Genomic DNA, 23246 nt, shown 5'->3' on the forward strand with positions numbered 1-23246 from the left:
AAGTGAAGAGGATGTCCAGGCAGGGAAGAGACAGGAGCAAAGCAGATAGGTGGCAACCTGATAGGCATGCATGCAGGGTTCCTGCTGGAAAGAGTGGAAATAAGACCAGGAGGCATGATGAGGCATGTTTTGGAACCTTATCTTAGGGTTTGAGTGTTATTAGCTTAGGTATAGAGACTCTACAAAAGGAGCAAAAACTGAGTTTCAGATTTGTGATAGATGGAGGATGAATGAAAGCTGCCATAAGTTTCTAGACAGGCTTCTCACCTCCAGTGTCACTGAGAACAGGGGGTCCTGAGGGTGGGGGACTGCTCCTCTGGTCTTCTCTGGTTCTTCGACAGCCTCCCTGTAAGGACAGGCCGCAAGTGCTCCCCACCGCAGTGATCTGTCTTCATTTACAGGTACTTCTTACTGTGTGTGAATTATTTCTTCTACGGTGAAACAGTAACGGATTATTTCTTCACTTTGGTCCAGAGAGAGGAGCCTTTGCGGATTCTCAGCAAATACCACCGGTTCATTTCCTTTACTCTCTACCTGATAGGTATGCATTGAATGGCTCGAGAGTTCTGGTTTTGTGTGTCCACTGGGTAGGAAATGGGGAGTTTCTTGGTTAATGTAAAGCTCTGAGGATGTTAACTCTGATCGTGCAGGGGAGCAGAGCTGAGGGCTCTGCCTTAGTGAGCTGTGGCAGCGCATTAGTGAGAGAAGTGGGACTGAGCGGCTTTGTGGGTGTGGGGACTGCAGTCGGTGCCACCTGTCTCTGTGTTGCAGTCTCCGTTGGAAGACAGCACAGCATGGTCCTGTCCTAACTCCTGCGGTGTGACCAAAACAAAAACCACCTTTTCTTCTTCTCCCCCAACATGGATTTATTAAAATATGGAAATTTAAAAGCATTATATTATTTGAGAGGGAATCTAGAAGGCAGATTATAAAATAATACACTATTTTTATACATTCATGCTTATGTTTTCACATTAACAAAATTGTAATAGGACATAAATTGTATACAGAAAAACCACCTGTTTTAATAACTTAAAAGTCAGCCCTCCCCAACCCCCCCCCCAAAAAAAAAAAAAAAGTAGAAATAGTCAGCCATCTTTAGGAGTGTCTTCTTAGAAGACCACCTTGAAGGACAGGCATGTAGGGTGGTGGAAATTTTACTGATTTGGATTTTCATAGACTGACCTCAGAGAGACTGGAAGCTTAGTCATTCTGAGTTTCAGTGAGCTCTTTTTTATTTTTATTTTTTAAAAAATATATTTTATTGATTTTTACACAGAGAGGAATTGAGAGGGATAAAGAGTTAGAAACGTCAATGAGAGAGATAATTGACCAGCCGCCTCCTGCATACCCCCCACCGGGGATGTGCCCGCAACCAATGTACATGCCCTTGACCGGAATCGAACCTGAGATCCTTCAGTCCGCAGACCGATGCTCTATCCACTGAGCCAAACCGGTTTCGGCTGTCTGACCTATTTTTAATTAGCTCTGAATGACACCTGGGTATTAAGATACAAAATTTGCTGCTAAGGAGTCTGTAGACATTGAGGATATTCAAAGGAGGATATTCAGAGGATATGCAGATATTGAGGATATACCTCAGAATCTGAAAGCAGCCCCCCAGCGGGAAAGCACAGCGATGTGGCCTCTTCAGGGCAGAAGTGCTTTTGAGGGGCCTCGCACACTTATGGGTAAAAGTCCTTTTCCTTCCTGGAAAAGCGGGTGGAGGCTACAGATATTTTTTGCCACCATATGCATTAAAGACAGGGGTGGCTTCTACTCCATACCTGATGGATCCTCTTTTCACCAGACCTCTTCACTGGGACAGGGGTAGAAAAATTTTTCTTAAAAGTCCGGATAATCAATATTTCAGACTTTGGGGGCCCAGCGTCTCTTTTGCAACTCCCCAGTCTGCCCTTGTAACACAAAAGCAACCACAGACAATATGTAAACAAATGGGTATAGCTTTGTTTCAATGAAATTTTAGTTATAAAATCAGGCAGCTGTCCTGTCTTCTTTGCTGGTGCCTGCTCGAGGATCAACGTATTTTTATCTGGTGAACAACAGCCAAAATTTATTGAAGTCTACAAGATTTAAAGATAGTGCCTTCCTTTGATTGTCTTAAAGGAGTCATTTTTTCCCCTTCTGATTGCTATCTGAAGAATCAGTTTGTGTCTTCTTCCCCCCCTCCTCTTCCTGGGGTTTGGGATTGTGCACTGATTAGATGCTGCCAGGAAATTAGCCAAAGGATCACAGTCACGATCATGTACACAGCTAAAGGAAAGAACTAGAACAAAGGTAAATGCAGAATGTGATTAATTTTGCTCTTTCTCCTCCCTCCTCAAACCAGGATTCTGCATGTTTGTATTGAGTTTGGTCAAGAAGCATTACCGTCTGCAGTTCTACATGGTAAGGGAAATATGTGTGTGTGTGTGTTTGTATGTCAGAAGTCTTGGCTTAAATGAAATTCTATAGAAATTCAACAGATGTTTCATCTTTCCTATAAGAAATCAAAGCTCAGGTGCAGCCTGTTCTGTATGTATCTGGAACCCAGAGCACTAAAGAAGAGGTCCTGTTTGGCAACTGTACTTCACTTACTAGTAGACCAAATCCCTGTTACTTAATTTACATCAGTTAATTTAACCAATTTCTCCACTATGTCCTCCAGGTAAGGTTATAGGTAACACTGTTACTAGAAAGAGACCGGGACCAAGCCAGGTCTGCCCTGGCACAATCTGGAATGTTTGGGTTCTTGACCTCATGTAAGAAAGATTTCACGATTTTAGTCAAGGTGATTTTGAGAGTAAATTTATCAGAGCTGGGGAGAGTGAAACAAAGGAAGGACTTAAGATAGAAAAGGCAGCACCAGGAGTTGCCTAGACACAATAAAGGAAATTATAGTAACAGAAGTGGCAGAAGTGAGCCATGCTGGGCTGCATGGACTCAGGAAACAAGTTACAGAGGCAAAAGGAGGGCCCTCGGAAATAGGTTCAAGGGGTTAGCCCTGGATAAGCTGCCCACCGCTCCCCCAGTTGCAAGTCTCCTGGGGATCTTTAGAGCTTAGAAGAAAGAAAGCAAAAGTACACACCTCAGGAAAGAAGAGGCACAAGCATGCTCAAGGGAGAGTGCACACTGTCCTTTGTCTTAAGTGTTTTTATCTGTTTTTCTGTAGGCAGGAATTTTAGGGGGAGGTCTCATGAAGGGTCTCAACAGAATAGTCAACAGTTCTCCAGGTGTGTTCTTTAGTCTACTGATGCATCAAAATGAGCATATAGGGAGTTTGGGTTCATTTTCTGGTCCGCTTCACTGGTTTATTTTTTATCTTGGATTTGTCTGGCTCTAATTTTTGTTTGTTTGTTTGTTTGTTTGTTTGTTTTGCTATTTATTCTCCTGACTTCATCTGTTTTTGGGTTTGGCTAGCCCTAATGGCACTATCTGGATCTCTGTTATCTCTCTCCTTGACTATTGTGATTTAAGCTACTCACTCTTTGGTTGGGGAGAAGTGTAAACCATTTGCTCCTATGTGTCCTCAGTTAGGGAAGATAAGATCTTGGGGTTTATTAGCAGGCCTTGTTTAACATTGCTCAGCCGTGCTGAACCATTTGTCTCAATTTCTCAATTTCCCTCATTCCACTCGCCAAGAAATTTCCTCCTTTCTTAGGATCCTGCCTCAATGCCTAAGGCATTGTTCACAGATATCTAATATCACTTTATCAACTGGAACATATTCCTTCTCTGAGTGCCCCAGGCACTCAATACATACTTAGAAGTACCCAGGCTTTCAGAGCATAGAGGACTTACTAGTGAGCCTTGTGGTTCTGACTTGATGGGGACTGTAGCTGGGAGACAGAATTTCTCCCAGCGGCCTGTTTTGTGCCTTCTCCCTTCTAATAAGAGCAATTATCTTTCCTACCTGTTTCTCAGCAATTTTCTATTTGGTACTGCCTATTATTTGAAGTTCCTTTTAAGGTAAACAGATAGGTAAAGTTAACTCTTTTTCTTCTTTTGCAGTTTGGCTGGACCCATGTAACGTTACTGATTGTTGTCACCCAGTCACATCTTGTTATCCACAACCTGTTTGAGGGAATGATCTGGTGAGTGATGAGAGTGAGAGAATTTTCCCTTTCATTTAGTGTTTCCAATGTACAGGTGCCTTACCTTCTAAGCCAGTGATTCTCCCCTTCCGCTGGTTACAACACAAGTTGCTGAGCCCCACCTCTTGAGTTTCGGCTTTAGTACACCTGGGGTGGGGCTTGAGAATTTGAATTTCTAGTGCATTCCCAGGTGACGCTGGTTTTGCTCGTCAGGACCTACACTTTGAGAACCACGGTTCTAGATGAACAGGTATAGGGATATTTAAAGAATCAAAGATAATGCAACTGTATGGCACCAATTTGAAATCTTAGAAGAAATTTTTATGACTTTCTGGCAAAAAGTAAACTACTAAATGTCATGAAGAAGAAAATTTGAATAGATTAATAACTATAGAAAATATATTAGAAGCCTGGTGCATGAATTCATGCATGGATGGGGTCCGGCCAACCTGGCCAGGGGAAGGGGACATGGGCAGTTGGCCAGCCTGCCTGCTGGTTGAACTCCTGGTCGAGGGGACAATTTTCATATTAGCCTTTTATTATATAGGATATACACTGAGTGGCCAGATTATATAGTAGTACACAGTAAATAAATTTTGTGTGGTCAGATTATTATTATTCAGTAAACATTTGAATGCCTGCTATGTGCCAGGTAGTAGGAAGGGCTTGTTTGGTATTTTATTTTTTTAAAGTTATTTCTGTCCTGGTCGGGTGGCTCAGTTGGTTGGAGCATCTCCTGTACATCAAAAGGTGGCGGGTTTGATTCCCAGTCAGGGCACTTACCCAGGTGGTGGGTTCCATCATGATGGATGCAAGTGGGAGACAGCCGATCGATATTTCTATCTCATACACCTCTCTCTCTCTCTCTCTCTCTCGCTCTCGCTCTCGCTCTCGCTCTCGCTCTCTCTCTCAAAACAATAATAATAATTTAAAAATCTATTTTAAAAAGTTATTTCTTAATGGGTAACAAGTACTCTGAGTTATTTTGTTCAGTATTGGAATTTATGAATGGTATTATTTTGTGGACTTTTGAGGTATTACTATTTCGGTAGTGTTTATCCTTTGGTTTATTTCCTAGGTTCATTGTCCCCATTTCTTGTGTGATCTGTAATGACATCATGGCCTATATGTTTGGATTCTTCTTTGGTCGGACCCCACTCATCAAGGTAAATGGCTCACCCTAACATGAACTATCACCATAAGCGGGGAAGGGTGATGCTCTCAATACGAGTAGATCAGCTTGGGAAACAGAGGAGGTCTAGTAGGTGTGTATGTCTTCATGCCATCCTGGAGAAAGGTGGTATTACATTAGTTTTAAAGTAAAGACAAAGGTAAACACTGACAGTTACCCACAAGAAAATAAAAAGCTAATAAAGAAAATTCAAATATCAAAAATTCAAAAACTAAGAGAAATGGACAGAAACAGAAAAGAGAAAATGAGTTGCCCAAACGCAAAAGATTATAGAAAGAAAAAAAAAAAAAGAATAAAGACTAATATACTTGGTGCCTAAGGAAGAATAGAATCAAATGTAAATTTAAAAAATTATATTGTTTTATGAATAATGATCTATTTTGAGTTAAATTTTTTCTTACTTTTATTTATTATTTATAAATTCTTTATTATTTTCAAATTCTTTATTGTTAAATTCTTTATTCTTTAAGTATTATATATATCTCCTTTTTCCCTCATTGTTTTCTCCCAGCCTCCTCCTGCCCATCCCCAGCACAGGCCCTTACCCCTCTATTGTCTGTGTCCATCGGTTATACTTATATGCATGGATATAAGTCCTTTGGTTGATCTCTTATCTCCCTCTCTCCCCTCCCCTGCCTTCCTTCTGATTGAGTTAATTTTTATGTGATCTGAAATTAGGGTCCAAGTTCATGTTTTTGCACATACATATTTATGTATTCCAGCAAAAAATAAAATATTTTTATAGACTATATAAGCATATTTTGGGGGTTTTGATATGAATTTGAGTATTGCTCTTTAATTAGTATACTGTTCTTTAATATAATTAAATGATTTGAATGACTACTTCAAGAAAGGAAACTGAGGGGAATCAATCAGGTAGGGAACAAGGAAACCAAGTATGGAGGTATTTCAGAAGGTGAGGTGATTAACAGAGTTTTAACCAATATTCATTGTTCCAAAGCCAAAGATACCAAAATTCCCTCTGCTAAGAACTTGTTCTCTGTCCACAGCTGTCGCCGAAGAAGACCTGGGAAGGCTTCATTGGGGGCTTCTTTGCAACTGTGCTGTTTGGCCTTCTGGTAGGTGGTGGCTCTCTGTTATGTGGGGGAGTGACAGAAGCCTCATACCCATCTTTGAAGCTTATCCAGAACTAGAGGGCATGTCTCCCAGGGCCAAGGACTCTGTCCTCCTGGATGGGGACTTTGCTCTGAAGAGGGGCACCGGCATGGCACACTCTGTAACTGGCACAGGGAGCACCAGCCGGTCTTCATCTGCCAGTTTTCAAGCAGGGTCTTGGTAGTCTAGGAGCAGGGGCCATGTGCACCTGTACTTCTCTTCTCTCTTGCCAATGCATGCAACACTCAGCAGGTGGCGCTCTTGTTCAGGCATTTGCTATGTCAAAGTCTGGGTGATTGGCATTGACGAGTAAGGGGTGGGGTGGGGTGAAATATGCCACTCCAGCTCAGATTTTCTCTTTTGTATGCCTGGCTCATAGTGAATCATCTCCCAGTCCTTTTTTTTTTTTTTTTTTTTAATATATTTTATTGATTTTGTACAGAGAGTAAGGGAGAGAGATAGAGAGTTAGAAACATCGATGAGAGAGAGTCATCGATCAGCTGACTCTTGCACACCTCCTACTGGGGATGTGCCCGCAACCAAGGTACATGCCCTTGACCGGAATTGAACCCGGGACCTTTCAGCCCTCAAGCCGACTCTCTATCCATTGAGCCAAACCAGCCCCGGCTCCCAGCCCTTTTAAGAACACCATTCCCTGCTCTGACCCAGACCATTCTCCCCTTTGTGTGTTGTCCATCTGTTCTTTAGTGTTAGCTTCCTTACCTTAATGCTCTTCTGTTTTCTTCCTCCTGGCTGCCTGCCTCTCCCTAAACAGTTCCCTCACCTCCTGCCTCCAGTGAGCACTAAGTTAAGAGATTCTGAGAAAATGGACTGTAGCTCTCTAAGTGGGTAGAAACTTCTTATAGTTCCTTCACCACATACCACATTTCTCAGGTCTTTCCTGGATTAAGTCAGCACAGGAATGTTTGAGCAAGTATGCATGTGTGCAACCTCAAGAGGGTGTGGCCTCCCTCCCTTTGTTCAGGTAAAATGGTGAAACCTAAACCTCTGATTTTTAAAAAAAATACATTTTATTGATTTTTAACAGAGAGAAAGGGAGAGAGAGAGCTAGAAATGTCGATGAGAGAGAAACATCGACCAGCTGCCTCTTGCACACCCCCTACTGGGGATGTGCCTGCAACCAAGGTACATGCCCTTGACCGGAATTGAACCTGGGACCTTTCAGTCCGCAGACCGACGCTCTACCGCTGAGCCAAACCGGCTTCGGCCTAAACCTCTGATTTAGCACGTGGCTTGCAGTTAGAGGTGCTAGGCACTGTAAGGGACGTGGGAAAACCAGGTGTCTGCTGCCCAGGCAGGGTGGCCGAACTTGTCTCCTTTGCCTGTCTTTGTTCTTCATCCTCAGCTGTCCTATGTGATGTCTGGGTACAGATGCTTTGTCTGCCCCGTGGAGTACAACAATGACACCAACAGCTTCACTGTGGACTGTGAGCCCTCGGACCTGTTTCGCTTACATGAGTACAACATTCCTGAAGTGATCCAGTCGGTCATTGGCTGGGTATGTGCCACTTCCGTGGAGGGAACTAACCTCAGTGGGGTGGTGACTGCAGGAGAGAGCCCCCTCTCCACTACTCAGGAAAGCCACCTTCCCTTCCCCAAAGTTGTGGCCCCAGGATGAAAGAGAATTGTTAAGTCTGTTTACGGTGAGGAGAGGAGGAGACTTTTCTTCCTACTGCAAATCATTAGGACCAGTGATTCTCCGAGTGTGCTTTGGGGATTCCTGGAGGACCCTAAGATCCTTTCAGGGGGTCTCTGAAGTCACAACTATCCTGTATAATAAAAGCCTAGCGACTGAATGGCAGAACGACCAGAATGACTGGTCGACCAGTCACTATGATGCACACTGACCACCAGGGGGAAGACACTCAATGCAAGAGCTGCCTCCTAGTGGTCAGTGCACTACCACAGTAGGAGTACCGCGTGGCTGACCAGGTTGAACAGCTGCTCCTGCTGCAAATTCTGGGCCAACGGGCAGGAACCCAGGCTGCTATTGTCGCCTCCTTGCCCCAGGTTCCTCCTCCTCGCTCCCTGCCCCCTCTTTCTGACGCCTCCAAGCTGCACAGTGCCACCGCTGCCGGGTGACCCCAGAGGCTGGGAGGTGGGTTCGTGGCCATTGTGGGACTGAGGAACACTCCGCTGCCACTCAGTCTATTGTCCCTGGGCCTGGCCTTAACTGAGTCCCCTGGAGAGACAAGTGGCTCCACAGAAGATGCTGGACCAGGGAGCAGCCACTTAGAGGACGGGTCCACAGCCACTCCACTGACTGGGATGAGCAACACTCCCATAGCAGGCTGATTCCCACAGGCCACACCCCCTACCAGTGCACAAATCCCATGCACTGCGCCTCTAGCTTTTATAATAATACTGTGACATTATTTGCCCTGTCCACTTTGTTGACAAAAGCAGTGGTGGGTAAACCTGCGGGTGACTTAACATGGGTGAAGGTGGTGGCACCAAACTGGACTAAACCATTGGAGTTTTCATGTTACACCCTCTCAATAAAAATAAGCCAGTTCCTTTTAAGGGTGTCTTTGGTGAAATAGTAAAATTATTTATTTTATTAAATTGTGACCCTTGAATACACACCTTTCTAATACTCTTTATACCAAAACAGCATAAAACACTTCTGAATACTGAAGTACTTGATTACCTAAAGGAAAAGTGTGTAGACACTTCCTTAACTTATGAACTAGCTTAGCTGGTTTTTAAAAAATTTTTAAATTTATTTTTGTTTTAATTTTTAAATTATATTTTTTATTGATTTCAGAGAGGAAGGGAAAGGGAAAGAGAGATAGAAACGTCAAGGATGAGAGAGAATCATTGGTGGGCTGCTTCCTGCATGTCCCCCACTGGGGATTGAGCCTACAACCCGATCATATGCCCTGACCAGGAATCAAATCATGACCTGGTTATAGGTGGATGCCCAACCACTGAGCAACACTGGCGGGGCCTAACTGCTTTTTTTTTTTTCTTTTTAAAATATATTTTTATTGATTTCAGAGAGGAACAGGGAGAAATAGAAACATAAATGATGAGAGAGAATCATTGACTGGCTACTTCCTGCATGACCCCTATTGGGGATCAAGCCCACAACCCACTCATGTGGCCTTGACCAGAATGGAACCAAAGACCTTTCAATCCCCAGGCTGATGCTCTTTGCTAGCTGCATTTTTATAGAAACAATTTTTACTTGAAAAGAACTGACAAACTATAGTGTTTTAGACTAGATAGTTGACAGACATTTTTCTTGAAAATGAATGAAATGAGCATGTCACTTCGAGGAAAAGAGTTGATAGTAATTTTTAACACTGATAGAATGTGGCTTTCATGTGAATGTGGAATTTTAGAAAGTGTGTGCCTTCTATGAGCTTGACAGCATCCTAATACTTAAAGGGTTTTCTGATAAGATCTGTGTTAGCTTTAATACGTAATGTTTTGACATTGTGTAGCTAAATGTACCTTCATTTGAAAAGTTGACATAACTCAATGAATGGATTCACACAGTTAGGCATGGGTAAAAGATCCATTCAGAGTGCCAGATAGACCAGTGGATTTTAATTTAAGAGTATAAAAGAAAATTTCAGATTTCACATTGCATCAGATTTGTAAGGAACTACCACTTATCAAATTCTGGTGTAGTATCAAAGAATACCCATAATTATCTGAAAAGATAATGCCAAAATACTCTTTCTCTTTCAACTACATATCTGTGTAAGGCTGGATTTTCTTCATATACTTCAACCAAAACAATATATCAAAAAATTAAATGCAGAATATCTTAATGTCTTCTATTAAGCAGACATTAGAGATTTTTTTAAAGTCAGTCTTCTTACTAATTATATTTTTTGGAGGGGTGGGGGGAAAATAGAGTTAATTGCATAAAGAGTTACTTATGTTAACATGTAATAAGCCTGGCCTGTAGGCATCTTGACTTTTATTTCATTTATTTTTCTCAGAAAATCATCCGGATGTACCCTTTCCAGATTCACAGCATTGCCCTTTCCACCTTTGCCTCGCTCATCGGCCCCTTTGGAGGGTTCTTTGCAAGTGGATTCAAACGAGCCTTTAAAATCAAAGTAGGAAAACCCTCTGTTCCTCTCATTGTCAATCAGCCAGGCCCTTCTTCACCTGTCTTCTGCCTTTCTCCCCTTACCCCACCCTGTCAACTACCACCTCTTCACAGTACTAGGCTATTGATGTGTGCTCTCACCCATGCACAGAATTTAGGTAGCTTACATAAAAAGACATTGTTTCTGGGAAAATTCAATAGTTGAATTTCCCATTTATTTGTTAATATCTTACCTCTTTCTTAAAAACAACATTTTGTAACTTGAGATTTGAGTCAGTGCTTACTTCTCACTTAGTTTCTCTCAGCTACTCAGGGCAGGAGCTGGACACTGAGGTGGGACTACAGGCCAGGGTTTGATCTTGGCTGAGCGAGACTCACCAGTTCTTCTCCTGCCTCTCACAGGACTTTGCCAATACTATTCCTGGCCACGGAGGCATCATGGATCGCTTTGACTGCCAGTATCTGATGGCCACCTTTGTCAATGTGTACATCGCCAGTTTTATCAGGTACCTGCCTTTCCCTCTGCACCAAGTTGGTGGATTTTTAAATAGGGTGAAACTCTAGAATTGTAGCTATATCTCAGTGTTAGTGAAGAGCATAAAGGCAGTTTTCCATTGCTACTATTTACTTTTGGATTCCCGAGCCCCAATGCCCCTTTAGTAGAGAATCCAGAGGTTGAAGCAGCCACTTGGATAATCAGCCCTAGAAGTTGCTGGGCCCCCTCAGTGCATTTCATCACATTCTCTTCCAGGGGCCCGAACCCAAGCAAGCTGATTCAGCAGTTCATGAACTTGCGGCCAGAACAGCAGCTCCACATCTTCAGCACACTCAAGTCTCACCTGATCGACAAGGGGATGCTGACAGATACCACGGAGGACTAGTAGGGGCCACGCAGGGCTGAGAGAGCAGGACTGAGCGCGGGGGTGGGCACCAAGGCCAGCCCAGCTGGGGTGACTGAAATGATGACAAGGCTTCCACTCGCTGTCTTTTTTTTTTTTTTTTTTTTTTTGTAGAGTGTTTTTTATCTGTGGGTTTTTTTAAAATTTTTATTTTTAAATCTGTATATACAGTCTATGTGCTTATGATTTGGGTTGTGAGTAAACTACAGCTTTGAGTTGGAAAGAAGTCATGAGGGTGAAACTACTTGGGTTTTTTAAGCAGAAGTTTTAAAAACATGGAAGACAGCGTTGCCCAGGTACTTCTGATCTCATCAGTTGAACTGGGTTCCATCAGGGAGTGTCTGTTCATGTGTCCGACCCTGTCGGCGTCCTCCATGCCTGTACTACCCCTTCTCCCCAGCAGGAGGAGGTGCACAGCTTGGATGTCTTTGCCAGGAGAGCTTTCACCCGAGCTGCTCTGTAATCCTGCCTGGAGCCCCAGGGGTCTGCCTGCGGTGGGCTGGAGGGACAAAGGCTTATTCTCAGATCAGCATTCTGTCCACGGGAAATCCTGTGGAACCTGAGCTCTGCTCTAAGATATGGGTTCACCTTATTTCACCACAGACTGAGAAGTTTTCTCGAGAGAGAGCACGCAACATTATTTATAATAGTCTGGTAGAAAACACCACACTGTAATATTTCAAGTGTATACAGTAGCCTGTACTGTAACCGAGCCCCTTCCCCCACGTTTAGGCTCATGGCTCCTTGGGGGCAGTCCGCTCACTGTCTTTTCAGGGACGATGGTATTCATGCTTGTGCTGTGAACTGGCTGCTGCTGAATCCTCTCTGGGGCTTGGCCCTTAGGCAGGGGGCAGAGGGCTTCTCGTTTGTGCCCCTTTGTCTGACTGACCACCCACCGTAGCTGCTGTATTGTATATATTTAACTCCTGAGGCCAATGTGTATTGTGTATGTTTTAAAGATCACTTATTTCTTATAGTGATTTCAATTGCCAAGTCTTCTTCACTGAAACCACAAAGTCCTACTTAAAACTCTGGAAAACCCAACCCAATTAGAGGTTAGACTATTCTGAAGATTAAATGCACACTTTTTATATAATGTGACCAGTTAAATGTAGCTTGTATTTTACTGGGGGACCTTATTTTTTAAAAAAACAACAACTGTGATCTACTTTGTTTTCCCTTCTTAATGATAGGGATGAGATTGACTTGGGGAAGCGGGTACAGGACAGAGAACTTGGTGCCCCAGGGTGTCCAGTTGTTCTGTGCCACGGTTGTTCTCATTGCCAAACGAGCATGACAGCTTGCTTTCGCACCTGGCTTGGTGCTCGTCTGTTTCGTTTCTGTTTAAATCAGCCTTCCTGCCTCCCTGAGCTTACACGCAGCCCCGATCCTGGGGCAGACCGCTCGACCTTCTGCACGCATGCAGCCTTTCTTCTGAACCTTCACTTCCATTTCAGCAATGGCTCCTCTTTTTCAGGTCCACTTCCCCCTTAAAAACCTGTGTTTTTGTCTTGCATGGGCTTTCGTCCTGGCCGTGGACCCCGGGCGCTCGGGTGCAGCCCTCTCTGCGCTCTGTTTTCTGAGGTCTTCTAACTCCAGTCTTCCATGACCCTGGCTGAGCAAGGTCATGTCAGCAGAGGCAGCTGTGGGCCCCCAAAAGTGTGTTTGCTGGTCTTTTCTCAATGTTTATTCTTAAGACGAGGCAGTGTCTCAGCAATGAATTAAGGTGGTGATTGGGAATGAACCTGGTTTTCTTTTCTTTTTTTTAAATATATTTTATTGATTTTTTCACAGAGAGGAAAGGAGAGAGATAAAGAGCAAGAAACGTCGATGAGAGAGAAACATCGACCAGCTGCCTCTTGGATGTCCCCGCAACCAAGGTACATGCCCTTGACCGGAATCGAACCCGGGACCTTTCAGTCTGCAGACCGACGCTCTACCACTGAGCCAAACCGGTTTCGGCAACCTGGTTTTCTTATTGAAGAATGAGCTTGGTCTCCTGAACTGGGACAGGAAGGCGCTTCATTGTCTTGTGCTGTCCCCTGTGGGCATGCTGGGTCCTTGGGAGCAGGTGTCTCGGGGGGGGGGGGGGGGGAGCCCAGCAGCAGGCGAGTCACTCAGGGCTGCGTTTGGGATCAGGGTGCCTGGCACGTTTCTCTGTGGAAGTGGTTGCTGATAGGGTTTCCGGAGCTCCGGGGGGTCCTGGGAAGCTGAAGGTGGTTGCTCACCAGAGCTGCCAGCAAGGATGCCAGGGGGTCAGCTTGGGGTTTTGTTTTTGGAGTTCTCCACGGGGGGCAGTTTGGAAAGCAGTGTCTGTGTAGCACAACATTTTTCTTTCTTCCATTTATTCATGATGTTTCATCATTAAGATGAGATTCAAGAGACTATTTTAACACATACCTGTGCAGATCTTAATGGCACACTTACTTCAGGTCCATTTTGTGTGTGTGTGAAAAATAAAATGCGACTGAAACTGTGCCCTCCCTCCTCGCGAATTCAGTTCCTTACTCCCGTGCATGGCTTTATGTTCCCCACTTGATTTGTATTCATCAACGCTTTGCCAAATGCCATGCCTGGTTCAGAGATTTTTGTTCTGTTTTCCAGTTTGAATCCTATAGATTTTCATAACGACCTTCTGAGGCACCTTGATGAGGGCCACGAGCACCTTGCTGTGAGGAAGTTGAGGGCCAGAGGGGAGAGAGATTCCCAGGGTCCCTGGTGGACTCCAGTCTCCATCGTAGCATTTGCCCGCCAGGACAAGGACTGGATCGTCCCAGCCCCACCTGCTTTTGTGAACGTGGCATACGTGCATCTGAAATTTTGCACCATTTCTTCCTTCAAGCTTAGGAGGCCTGACCTGACCTGTGACAGGCTGGAGCTTAAGTTGCTGTTAGTTCATAAACAGAGATATAAAGGAGCTGGTGAACCAGGGTGCTACAGCAGCCCGGGTTCTTCTGCAGGGGGCTGAGCCTGGCACCCTCCCTGGTGAGTTTTTAATTGTTGAGAATATGACAGATGTGCCTCCCCCCTGCCATTTCTCCCCTCCACCCTGCCCCTGCCCTTCCCCACGCTATTGTCTGTGTCCATGGGTTATGCATATATGCATATACTAGTAAATTCTTTGATTAATCTCTTGCCTTCCCCCTACTTCCCCTTCCCTCTGAGATCTGTCATTCTATTCCATGCTTCCATGTTTCTGATCCTATTTTGTTCGTCAGTTTATTTTGTTCATTAGATTCCACATGAGTGAGATCATGTGATACCTGTCTTTCTCTTTCTATATAGCTTATTTAACTTAGCATAATGCTCTCCAGTTCTATCCATGCTGTTACAAAGAGTAGGGTTACTTCTTCTTTTACTGCTACAAAGTATTCCACGGTGTGAATGTACCACAGGTTTTTTTTTTTAATCCACTCATCTACTGATGGGCACTTGGGCTGTTCCCAGATTTTAGCTATTGTAAGTAATGCTGCTATGAACATAGGGGTGCATATATTCTTTCTCACTGGTGTTTCAGAATTCTTAGGATATGTTCTCAGAAGTGGGATCGCTGGGTCAAATGGCAGTTCCATTTTTACTTTTTTTGAGGAACCTGGTGAGTTCTTCTTGTCACTACTCACAGGACACCCAAGTCTTTCCCTCTGTGTGCGCATGCCGCCTCAGCATCACAGATGTACACACGTTTTACTCCTGCAAGTAAAACCTTTTAAGGCAGCCTGGGCCTTGTTTATGTTTTTGATTTTTTTTGAGGGGGGGGCAGTTTTATATTCTGAACCTTTTAGTATCTACAGTGTAACTATATTTAAAACATTTAGAGTTGTACAATTCTATAATGTATGTTTGAAACTAGTGTCTCTGTCAGAAGTGGACTTTAAAATCACGTCAATGATATTTATCTTTTCCCACCGGGCCCCCTATCCTGTAAAGTGACTTATATTATGCAAGAAGATTCCAAAGGTATGTTTTAAGGGAGCTTAAGCAAACCCTGTGATTTGAGTCTAAGCTAGTTCCCAAGTAGATCCTTGAGTTCAGATCTTCAGGCTGTCGGAGTCCTGGCAGGCCCAGGAACATCCCTGGTGCGGACGGGTGGTGGGGAGGATGTGAATGACTCAGGGCGGAGAGCACCACTCTCGGCAAACTGCACAGTGGCCTGGCTCCCTGAGAGGCCTGCCCAAGGTCAGTGTTGGAAGGGAGTGATTTTTTGCTACCAGTGTGATAGTCATTGCTAGAACTTCTTCCTGTGTCACACTGCTTTTTGGGGTTTTTTTTGGTAACATACATCTGTGTCCACCTTGTGATTATGTGGTGAGAGAAGGGATGAGGTCACTTGTACCCAGAGTTCCTGTTCATCCAAAGTCAGGCTGTCCAGGTGACCGTCGTGGCCCTGGCAGACTGTCACTGCTGCCCGCAGCAGGGGCTCTGAGGGAGCAGCTGGAACCACCATCACGGAGGCCACGGGGCAGGCTGAGCGCAGCAGCGGTTAGGAAAACAGATGTTGGGGTCAAACTGGGTCTGGGGGGTTGGGTCTGAGAACAGCGCCTCCCTTTGGGATTAGTGTGAGGATTTACGAGCTAATACACATAAGCATTTAGCACGGAGCCTGGCACAGAGTAAGTGCTCGGTCGATGGTAGTTATCTTGGTTGCACTCAGCTGGTCATTTGAACCCAAAGTGCTGTAACGCCAGAGGCTGCGTTCTCGGCCACTACACTGCCACCTGCCCTGCTCGCGGGAAAGCGGCCGCACAGCCCGGTTTTAACACCCACCACAGAGCCCGGTGCGGTGCTTCATTAGAAGGCCAGCGTGACGAAAGAATGAGGATGTGAGGGTGCTCTGCAATTCATACTCGGCGGGAACAGTGTGCCTGAGGTCTGGCCCACTTCCTGCTGCCCCCGGCCTGGACTTTCCTCTTGCCGGTGGTGCCCCAGCTCCATGGGCGGTGAGGGTCTCTCTGTGATTCGCTCAGGACCCCAGTTCCCCCTCTGGCCAAGGGCCTTGTCTGCACACACCGCCAGGAGCCTGCAGCAGTGCCCTCTCCAACCAGAGCGCGGAGAAAGAGAAGCCACCTCTGTGGCAGGTTAGAATACAGACAGGACGCCTCAAAGCTCTGCCCGCACCCTGACAACGTTAACAAGTCGGGGCCTTTGCCTCATACTTTCCTAAAAATTAACAGGAGAGAAGCAGGTGACCACTGAGGGTAGATGATGTGGGTGCTCCTGTTGGATTGTAGGTTAGCAAAGGATCACGTGGGTGATTCAGGAATGAAGGGAGAACAGGCAGTCGACTGTGAGAAAGAATTTCATATTCTGGAAGGAGATGGGGAGTGTGTGTGTGTGTGGTGTGTGTGTGTGTGTGGTGGAGGATTCCTCACTTTGAAGGAATGGTGTTGACAAAGGGGACCTGTGAAATTCTTAAGCCGCTGGAATAGTAATAACTTGGAACTACCGGCTGGACTGGGTGTCAGTGGGGAATGAAGACAGATCCACTGTGTTCATGGCCTCCCCCTTCAGTTAGTTCACGAGGCCGTGGTTATGCAGGAATCAGGAGAGGGTGTTGTGGTGTTCAGGTAGCAGCTGCTAGGAGGGACTGGCCAGGGGCTTGCTTGCCCTTTCATCCTTCTGGGCTGGCGCTTGCTCCCTCATGGTTACAGACCAGGCGGTTTTCATCTGTAGAGAAAAGGCTCCCAGCGGGACCAAGGCCCCTGACTGGGCCCCTGCAGGGCCTCCGCACTGGGGAGGGCCGAGCCCTTCGCAGCCTTCCCTGGACATAGAGCTCCGAGGGCCCGCTGGGCTGAGCATTCTGCTGATTCTGTCCCATGTGAAATGGTGTTGGCCGCTACCACCCGCATCGCTGCCTCTGACCTGGACTGCGGGAACGCTAACGTCTCACCTCCGTTAGGCTCCTGTCCTGGGTGTGCTGGCTCCGTGCCAAGGAACACCAGATCAGAAAGGGAGTTGAGAGCATTTTCTAGCTGCTGCATTTCCGTAGATCTGCCTGCTTGTGACACAGCCGTCTCTGCACCCTCTGGTCAGTGTTGGACCAGGCATGTAGTCTCTTCCCCACCGCAGTGTCAGAACACAATGGACTGTACATTGGAAAGTACCTTATTTATACACCTGAATGTTCCAGTTACACAAATAAACATCGATTAAACTCTGGCTCCTTTGTGCTTCCTAAGGGGGGTGCTGACTTGGCGGGAGATGGTGGTGGTGGGGGGTGTGTGGAACCAGCGTCCCTTCCCAGTTTGCTGCCAGTCTTTAGAGGCGCGCTCTGCCCTGGGCCTTGGCCGCCTGCTCCCCGGCTTTCCTCCTGCTCCGTGGTGCTCCTCCGCAGCCACCTTCCTGAGCGTCTCTTCTCCAGCCGGGCCCTTGGCTGGTGGCTCTCTGCCCCAAGGAACTCTCCTGGCTCTTCTCACCCGGGCTGAGGGTTCCGATGGCCACACCCTGATTCAGGTCCCAGTTCCCAGCTCACATGTACCTACAAGGCTTCCTCATGTGGGCTTTGCATAAGCAAATTTAAACCTGGCCCTTTACTACACCTGCCCCAGGTCTGTTCATAAGCCCATCACTCGGAGCAAGCTCATCCGGAGCCAGGCCTGCCCCTCCCACCTTTATTCGGACCGCCAGCCTGGCCGCCTCCCCTGCTCCACTCTGTCCTCTACCGCTGGGCAGGCGTTCTCCACTAGATGCCGTCCCATGGCCTTGTCAGAGTTCAGCCTTGTGCACGGGGTTCCCCGGGCTGGCCCATAGAACCCCCAGGCTCGGGGTGCCCTCACAGACACGCTGGTGCACGTCCCTTCTTTGTTCCAGGTGCTCTGCTGGCCATCGCAAGTGCTGCTTCCTCTGCCCGGTGTCCTGCCCCGCCCTCCCGCCTGCCCTCGGGCTGCCGAACTCCTGCTCACCTTCAGGCACACCACAGCAGCACCTGCTCTGGGAGGCCCATGTGCTCCCAGCCCAGGACCTGGCTTTCCTGGCGAGACTGTGGGCCCTGGTGGTGGCGGAGGAGCCCTGGGCCTGAAGTCCTGTGAGCCATCGGCCAGCCCCCCAGGCTAATGCTTGGACCTCCATGCTGTTTGCCTTTGGGACGGGGATTCTGGCCTTTCTGGTCCCCAGGAACTCCAGGTGTTTATTTCCTTTTCTAAATCCTACACAATTTGACTCGAAGCCATGAGTTTCCAAGGTTGGCTAAGAACCCAGCATTAGTTACTTTCCAGGCTGCCGCGTTCTCTCACACCAGGAGCCCAGGGCCTGTGTGGTGCTGGGGACACGGTGGGCCCCAGTCTCAGTCCACCTGCTGAAGGTTCTCTAGGCTTATGAAGTCCTTGGGCACGCTCTGGGGAGGCCCCTGCTAGTGGCTCAGGACCCACCTTCCCTAGGCACCCGTGCAGCCATCTGCACCTGGTGACCTCCTACCTCAGAGCCTGACTGTCTTCACGCGTTTAACCAACCCTGGAGTTCTTGCTCAGGGCTTGTCCCCATCTGGACACCGGAAATGCAGCAACAGGCCCTACCCTCATGGAGCTCATTTTAGGATAGGGTGGCAAACATGTGAAAAACACGTTAGATGGGGAAAATGGAGCCAGGAGAAGGGGACAGGGAGTGCTGCTGGGAGAGGTTGCATTTTTATAAACAGGGAGATCAGGGATGGGCTTGCTGCTGAGGAGGATGCGGGAGGTTGGGGTGGGGGGGGGGGGAGGACAAGGAAGAGTTCCAGCAGGTGCACAGCAAGCGTGAAGACACCTGTGTTTCCAAGGAGCTGCAGTGGTGGGTGAAGCAGGTGAGTGGGGAGGGCAGTGGTGGGTGGAGCAGGTGAGTGGGGAGGGCAGTGGTGGGTGGAGCAGGTGAGTGGGGAGGGCAGTGGTGGGTGGAGCAGGTGAGTGGGGAGGGCAGTGGTGGGTGAAGCCGGTGAGTGGGGAGGGCAGTGGTGGGTGGAGCAGGTGAGTGGGGAGGGCAGTGGTGGGTAAAGCCGGTGAGTGGGGAGGGCAGTGGTGGGTGAAGCCAGTGAGTGGGGAGGGCAGTGGTGGGTGAAGCCGGTGAGTGGGGAGGGCAGTGGTGGGTGAAGCTGGTGAGTGGGGAGGGCAGTGGTGGGAAGTGAGGTGAGGGAGAGAGTAGATAATCCCAGGCCAAGGCCACTGGCTTCTACTCTGAGTAAGAGGAGCTGTTGGAGGGTTTAGAGCAAGCATGTCAAACTCAAAGGCTAACACAGGCCAAAGAAACAAGGTTTAAGTTTGTATGGGCTGCAAAGAAAAACCCAAAAGCTTCACTTCTCACAGAAATATGGTTTTATTTTAGAGTCATGCTGAATGCAAAGGGCTGAAATAATTGAGTAATTGTTAACGTAATAGAACATTATGTTCTATTATGTTAACAATTAATATATTTTTTAATATATATTTTATTGATTTTGTACAGAGAGGAAGGGAGAGAGATAGAGAGTTAGAAACATCGATGAGAGAGTCATCGATCAGCTGCCTCTTGCACACCCCCTACTGGGGATATGCCCGCAACCAAGTACATGCCCTTGACCGGAATCGAACCCGGGACCCTTCAGTCCCCAAGCCGACGCTCTATCCATTGAGCCAAACCGGTCTCGGCAATATTTTTTATTGAACATTAACTTATCAGAGACTGAATAACTGCACAAATTAATAAGTGTAACACAAACCTATTTTTCTTGATCTCTAAAAGCAAAATAGTCTACGGCCATACCACCCTGAACGCGCCCGATCTCGTCTGAAAGCAAAATATTTCCTGTTGCACACACCAAACAAGTCGGTACAAGACTAATGACAGGGCAATGGGCTGCTAAAATATTCACTGCCAGTATTAGTGGAGAAAAATGGTGAGCCTGCGCGTAAGGCAGGTAAGGGAAATGAACGCAACACGATGATAGTCATCAGTCGTTAGTGAATGTTGTAGTTCATTAATAATTACGTACAACAGGATATTGTAAAAATTAAATTATAAAATATTTATTAAAACGTTTCTTATATACCGTTATATTGGCTGATTCACAAAAAATATTCATTGTGGTCCACGAGTTTGACATGTTTGGTTTAGTGCCAAGGAGTGACTTGATCTAATGTTTGTTTTCAAAGAGTCACTTGGCTGCTGTGCTGAGAATAGGTTTCAGAGGAGAAGGGTGGACCCAGGGAGACACGGAGGGGGAACAGCAAATTTCAGGCAAGGGAGGACAGAGGCTCAATTCGAGGGGTGCGGTGAGAAACATCAAATTGTCGAGCTTTGCTGAAGGATCCTATATTGTGTAAGGGAGAAAGAGGAGTCCAGGATGGCAATGACATTGCTGCTCTGGCAACTGGCAGAAGGGCACTGCTGCCTTTCTGAGCTGAAGGCTGTCGGGGGACAGATTTGGTGGGTGGTGGAACAGAGGGAAGGCAAGGAGTTTGGGTTGGACAAGTAGGTCTGACGTGCCTGTGCAGCAGCCACGTGGGGAGGGTGTGCTCGGGGTGTGGTTATTACTCTTCACCATGTGCTGGGAGTCTGGATGGGATCAGTGATGGAGGAGCGTTAGGTCCCCAGCCCAGCCTTTCATCGTTCTGGACGTGGGGATCCGCTTACTTTCAGCTGGGGCCACTCCTTCCTTTTAATGAGACTGTCTTTTCCTCCTCAGGGAGCCCAGACAACCCAGCTCTGGAGCAGGGACACAGAACGGGAGGAGTTTGTCTTCAGGTGGCCCCACTCCCACCTGGCAGCTGCTAACTTCCTTCTGGAGAGGCGGGGGCTGGGCGAGAGGGGGAAAGGAGGAAGAATCCTAGAGGCCTGGGTGTTATTTTCTGGAAGAGAAGGGCGCCATTGCCTTTTTGGTCTCTGAGGGAAGGTGAGGGAGGGAAACCAAGCAAGAGTGATGTTTATATTTGGTTATTCAGAGGATACGTGGAAAGCCCCAGAGAATGGACCAATGGCCTGGCCAGGACAGTAAAAAAACCATCCCCTCCTTATATTTACTAAAGGATATGGCTAGTTCTCAAAATCAACAAAAATCCAGGGAGCCCTGAAATGGAGTAAAACAGTGGGCTGCTTCCCTTAATGTCTTTTCTCAATTTTAACAAGAAACCTCAGCAGGTTTTTATTTTATTTATTTTATTTTTTATTTATTTATTATTTTTTAAAAATACATTTTATTGATTTTTTACAGAGAGAAGGAGAGAGGGATAGAGAGCTAGAAATGTCAATGAGAGAGAAACATTGACCAGCTGCCTCTCGCACACCCCCTACTGGGGATGTGCCCGCAACCAATGTACAATACATGCCCTTGACCGGAATCGAACCCGGGACCTTTCAGTACGCAGACCGACGCTCTATCCACTGAGCCAAACCGGTTTCGGCCCTCAGCAGGTTTTTAGTGTCAAACATATCCATCAGACGAAAACTACATTCAGGATAAATCCACTTGACCAAGGCAATTGAAATTATTCTTGTAGCAAAGATGGGCCCCTCTGATCTTGTCCATGCCACCTTGATTTCCCTGAGAGTCAAAGATCCTTAAACAGAGACATGCCAAGTCAATGATAATCAAACTTGGCTGCACATTAATATCACCCGAGGAACTTAAAATAAAAAACTCAATGGCCAGGGGACAGCCCAGGCCAATCACATCAGAATCTATGGGGGTAGGAGTCAGGCATTGGTGTGTTAAAAAACATTCTGGGAAAGCCTGGGGTGGGGGGTGGGCTGGAAGGGGTCAATGAGGAAAAAAAAAGGGGGACATATGTAATACTTTTAACACTAACTATTTTAAAAAAACTCCCTGGATGATCCCAATGGACACAAGGTTGAGAACTGGTAGTTGAAACTCCCCGCAGTGAATCTATCTCCTCTCAGACACCCCCACCCCCACAAGTGGGCTAGAAAGTGCCGGGGGCGGAGGGGGGGGGCGCCCTCAGGTTGCTCTGAGGGAGCCTTCCGATGTAATCATGTGAATGATGCTCCACACCAGGAGCCACGGCGAAGGACGTGTGCCTCCCGCACCTCCATGCCGTGCTCACCTGTCTTCGTGCATCTCACAGACTGAGTCTGCTCCATTTTGCCTGACAAATGTAATGTGTCTCCTGTGATCCCAACTAGCTCCTCCCCTGGCCACCCAGCCTTCTCCCAAGCTCCACATCTCACTCTCTTTTTCTCACAGGAAATGCCTTCCAGCCCTTCACTATGCTGACCAGTTTCTGGACACACAGGGGCTTATCCTTTTGGGGTGCCCTATCGCTTGTAGTTATGAATATGTGTGTGCATTGGAGGGGACACCCACAGGGAACTGAAGGGAACTGAAGACCCCCAATAGCTACTGCCCAAGAGGCAGCTCCTTCCTCCCATGCTCCCTACCTACCCTGGCTGTCGTGATGTTCATCATGAAGAGGAGCCAAGGAGAGGAGCTGGGGAGAATCCATTCACAATCATATATGGACTCCATTGGTTACCAGAGAAAATCTCAGGAGCACCATAGTGGGTGGCTTTCTGAAGGTATTTATCTTTTTAAAAATATATATATTTTATTGATTTTTTAATAAGGAGAGGAAGGGAGAAAGATAGAGAGCTAGAAACGTCGATGAGAGAGAAACATCAACCAGCTGCCCCTTGCACACTCCCTACCGGGGATGTGCCCGCAACCAATGTACATGCTCTTGACGGGAATCGAACCCGGGACCTTTCAGTCCGAAGACCGACGCTCTCTCTATCCACTGAGCCAAACCGGTTTCGGCGGTATTTATCTTTTTATTTGAAATAGTTTCAGACTTACAGAAAAGTTGTAAGAAGTAAGAAAGTATAAAGAATTCCCTACATACTTCACTGAAACCCTCAAATGTTAACGTTTATTACATTTGTTTTACCACATTTATTTA

At 46.8% G+C, this 23246-nt stretch overlaps 1 protein-coding gene and 1 long non-coding RNA gene across 2 annotated transcripts in view; both read left to right on the forward strand.

Annotated features, from left to right (window-relative positions):
- CDS2 (CDP-diacylglycerol synthase 2) overlaps window positions 1–12555 on the forward strand; it is a 42856-nt gene extending 30301 nt beyond the window's left edge. The window contains exons 5-13 of the mRNA XM_036419748.2: window positions 402–541; window positions 2351–2409; window positions 4012–4094; window positions 5173–5260; window positions 6297–6365; window positions 7769–7921; window positions 10380–10499; window positions 10895–10998; window positions 11244–12555. Of these exons, the coding sequence (XP_036275641.1) occupies window positions 402–541; window positions 2351–2409; window positions 4012–4094; window positions 5173–5260; window positions 6297–6365; window positions 7769–7921; window positions 10380–10499; window positions 10895–10998; window positions 11244–11373 (946 nt within the window). The 3' untranslated portion in view covers window positions 11374–12555. The remainder of the gene's footprint in view (window positions 1–401; window positions 542–2350; window positions 2410–4011; window positions 4095–5172; window positions 5261–6296; window positions 6366–7768; window positions 7922–10379; window positions 10500–10894; window positions 10999–11243) is intronic.
- A 3592-nt stretch (window positions 12556–16147) lies between these two features.
- On the forward strand, window positions 16148–17546 carry LOC123651512. The gene is made up of 2 exons (XR_006740286.1): window positions 16148–16523; window positions 16563–17546. It is a non-coding gene; the product is annotated as an uncharacterized LOC123651512 (long non-coding RNA).
- The last annotated feature ends 5700 nt before the right edge of the window (window positions 17547–23246 follow it).

Source organism: Pipistrellus kuhlii, unplaced genomic scaffold (genome assembly GCF_014108245.1).
Source record: "Pipistrellus kuhlii isolate mPipKuh1 unplaced genomic scaffold, mPipKuh1.p scaffold_m20_p_6, whole genome shotgun sequence".
NCBI classification, from domain to species: Eukaryota; Metazoa; Chordata; class Mammalia; order Chiroptera; family Vespertilionidae; genus Pipistrellus; species Pipistrellus kuhlii.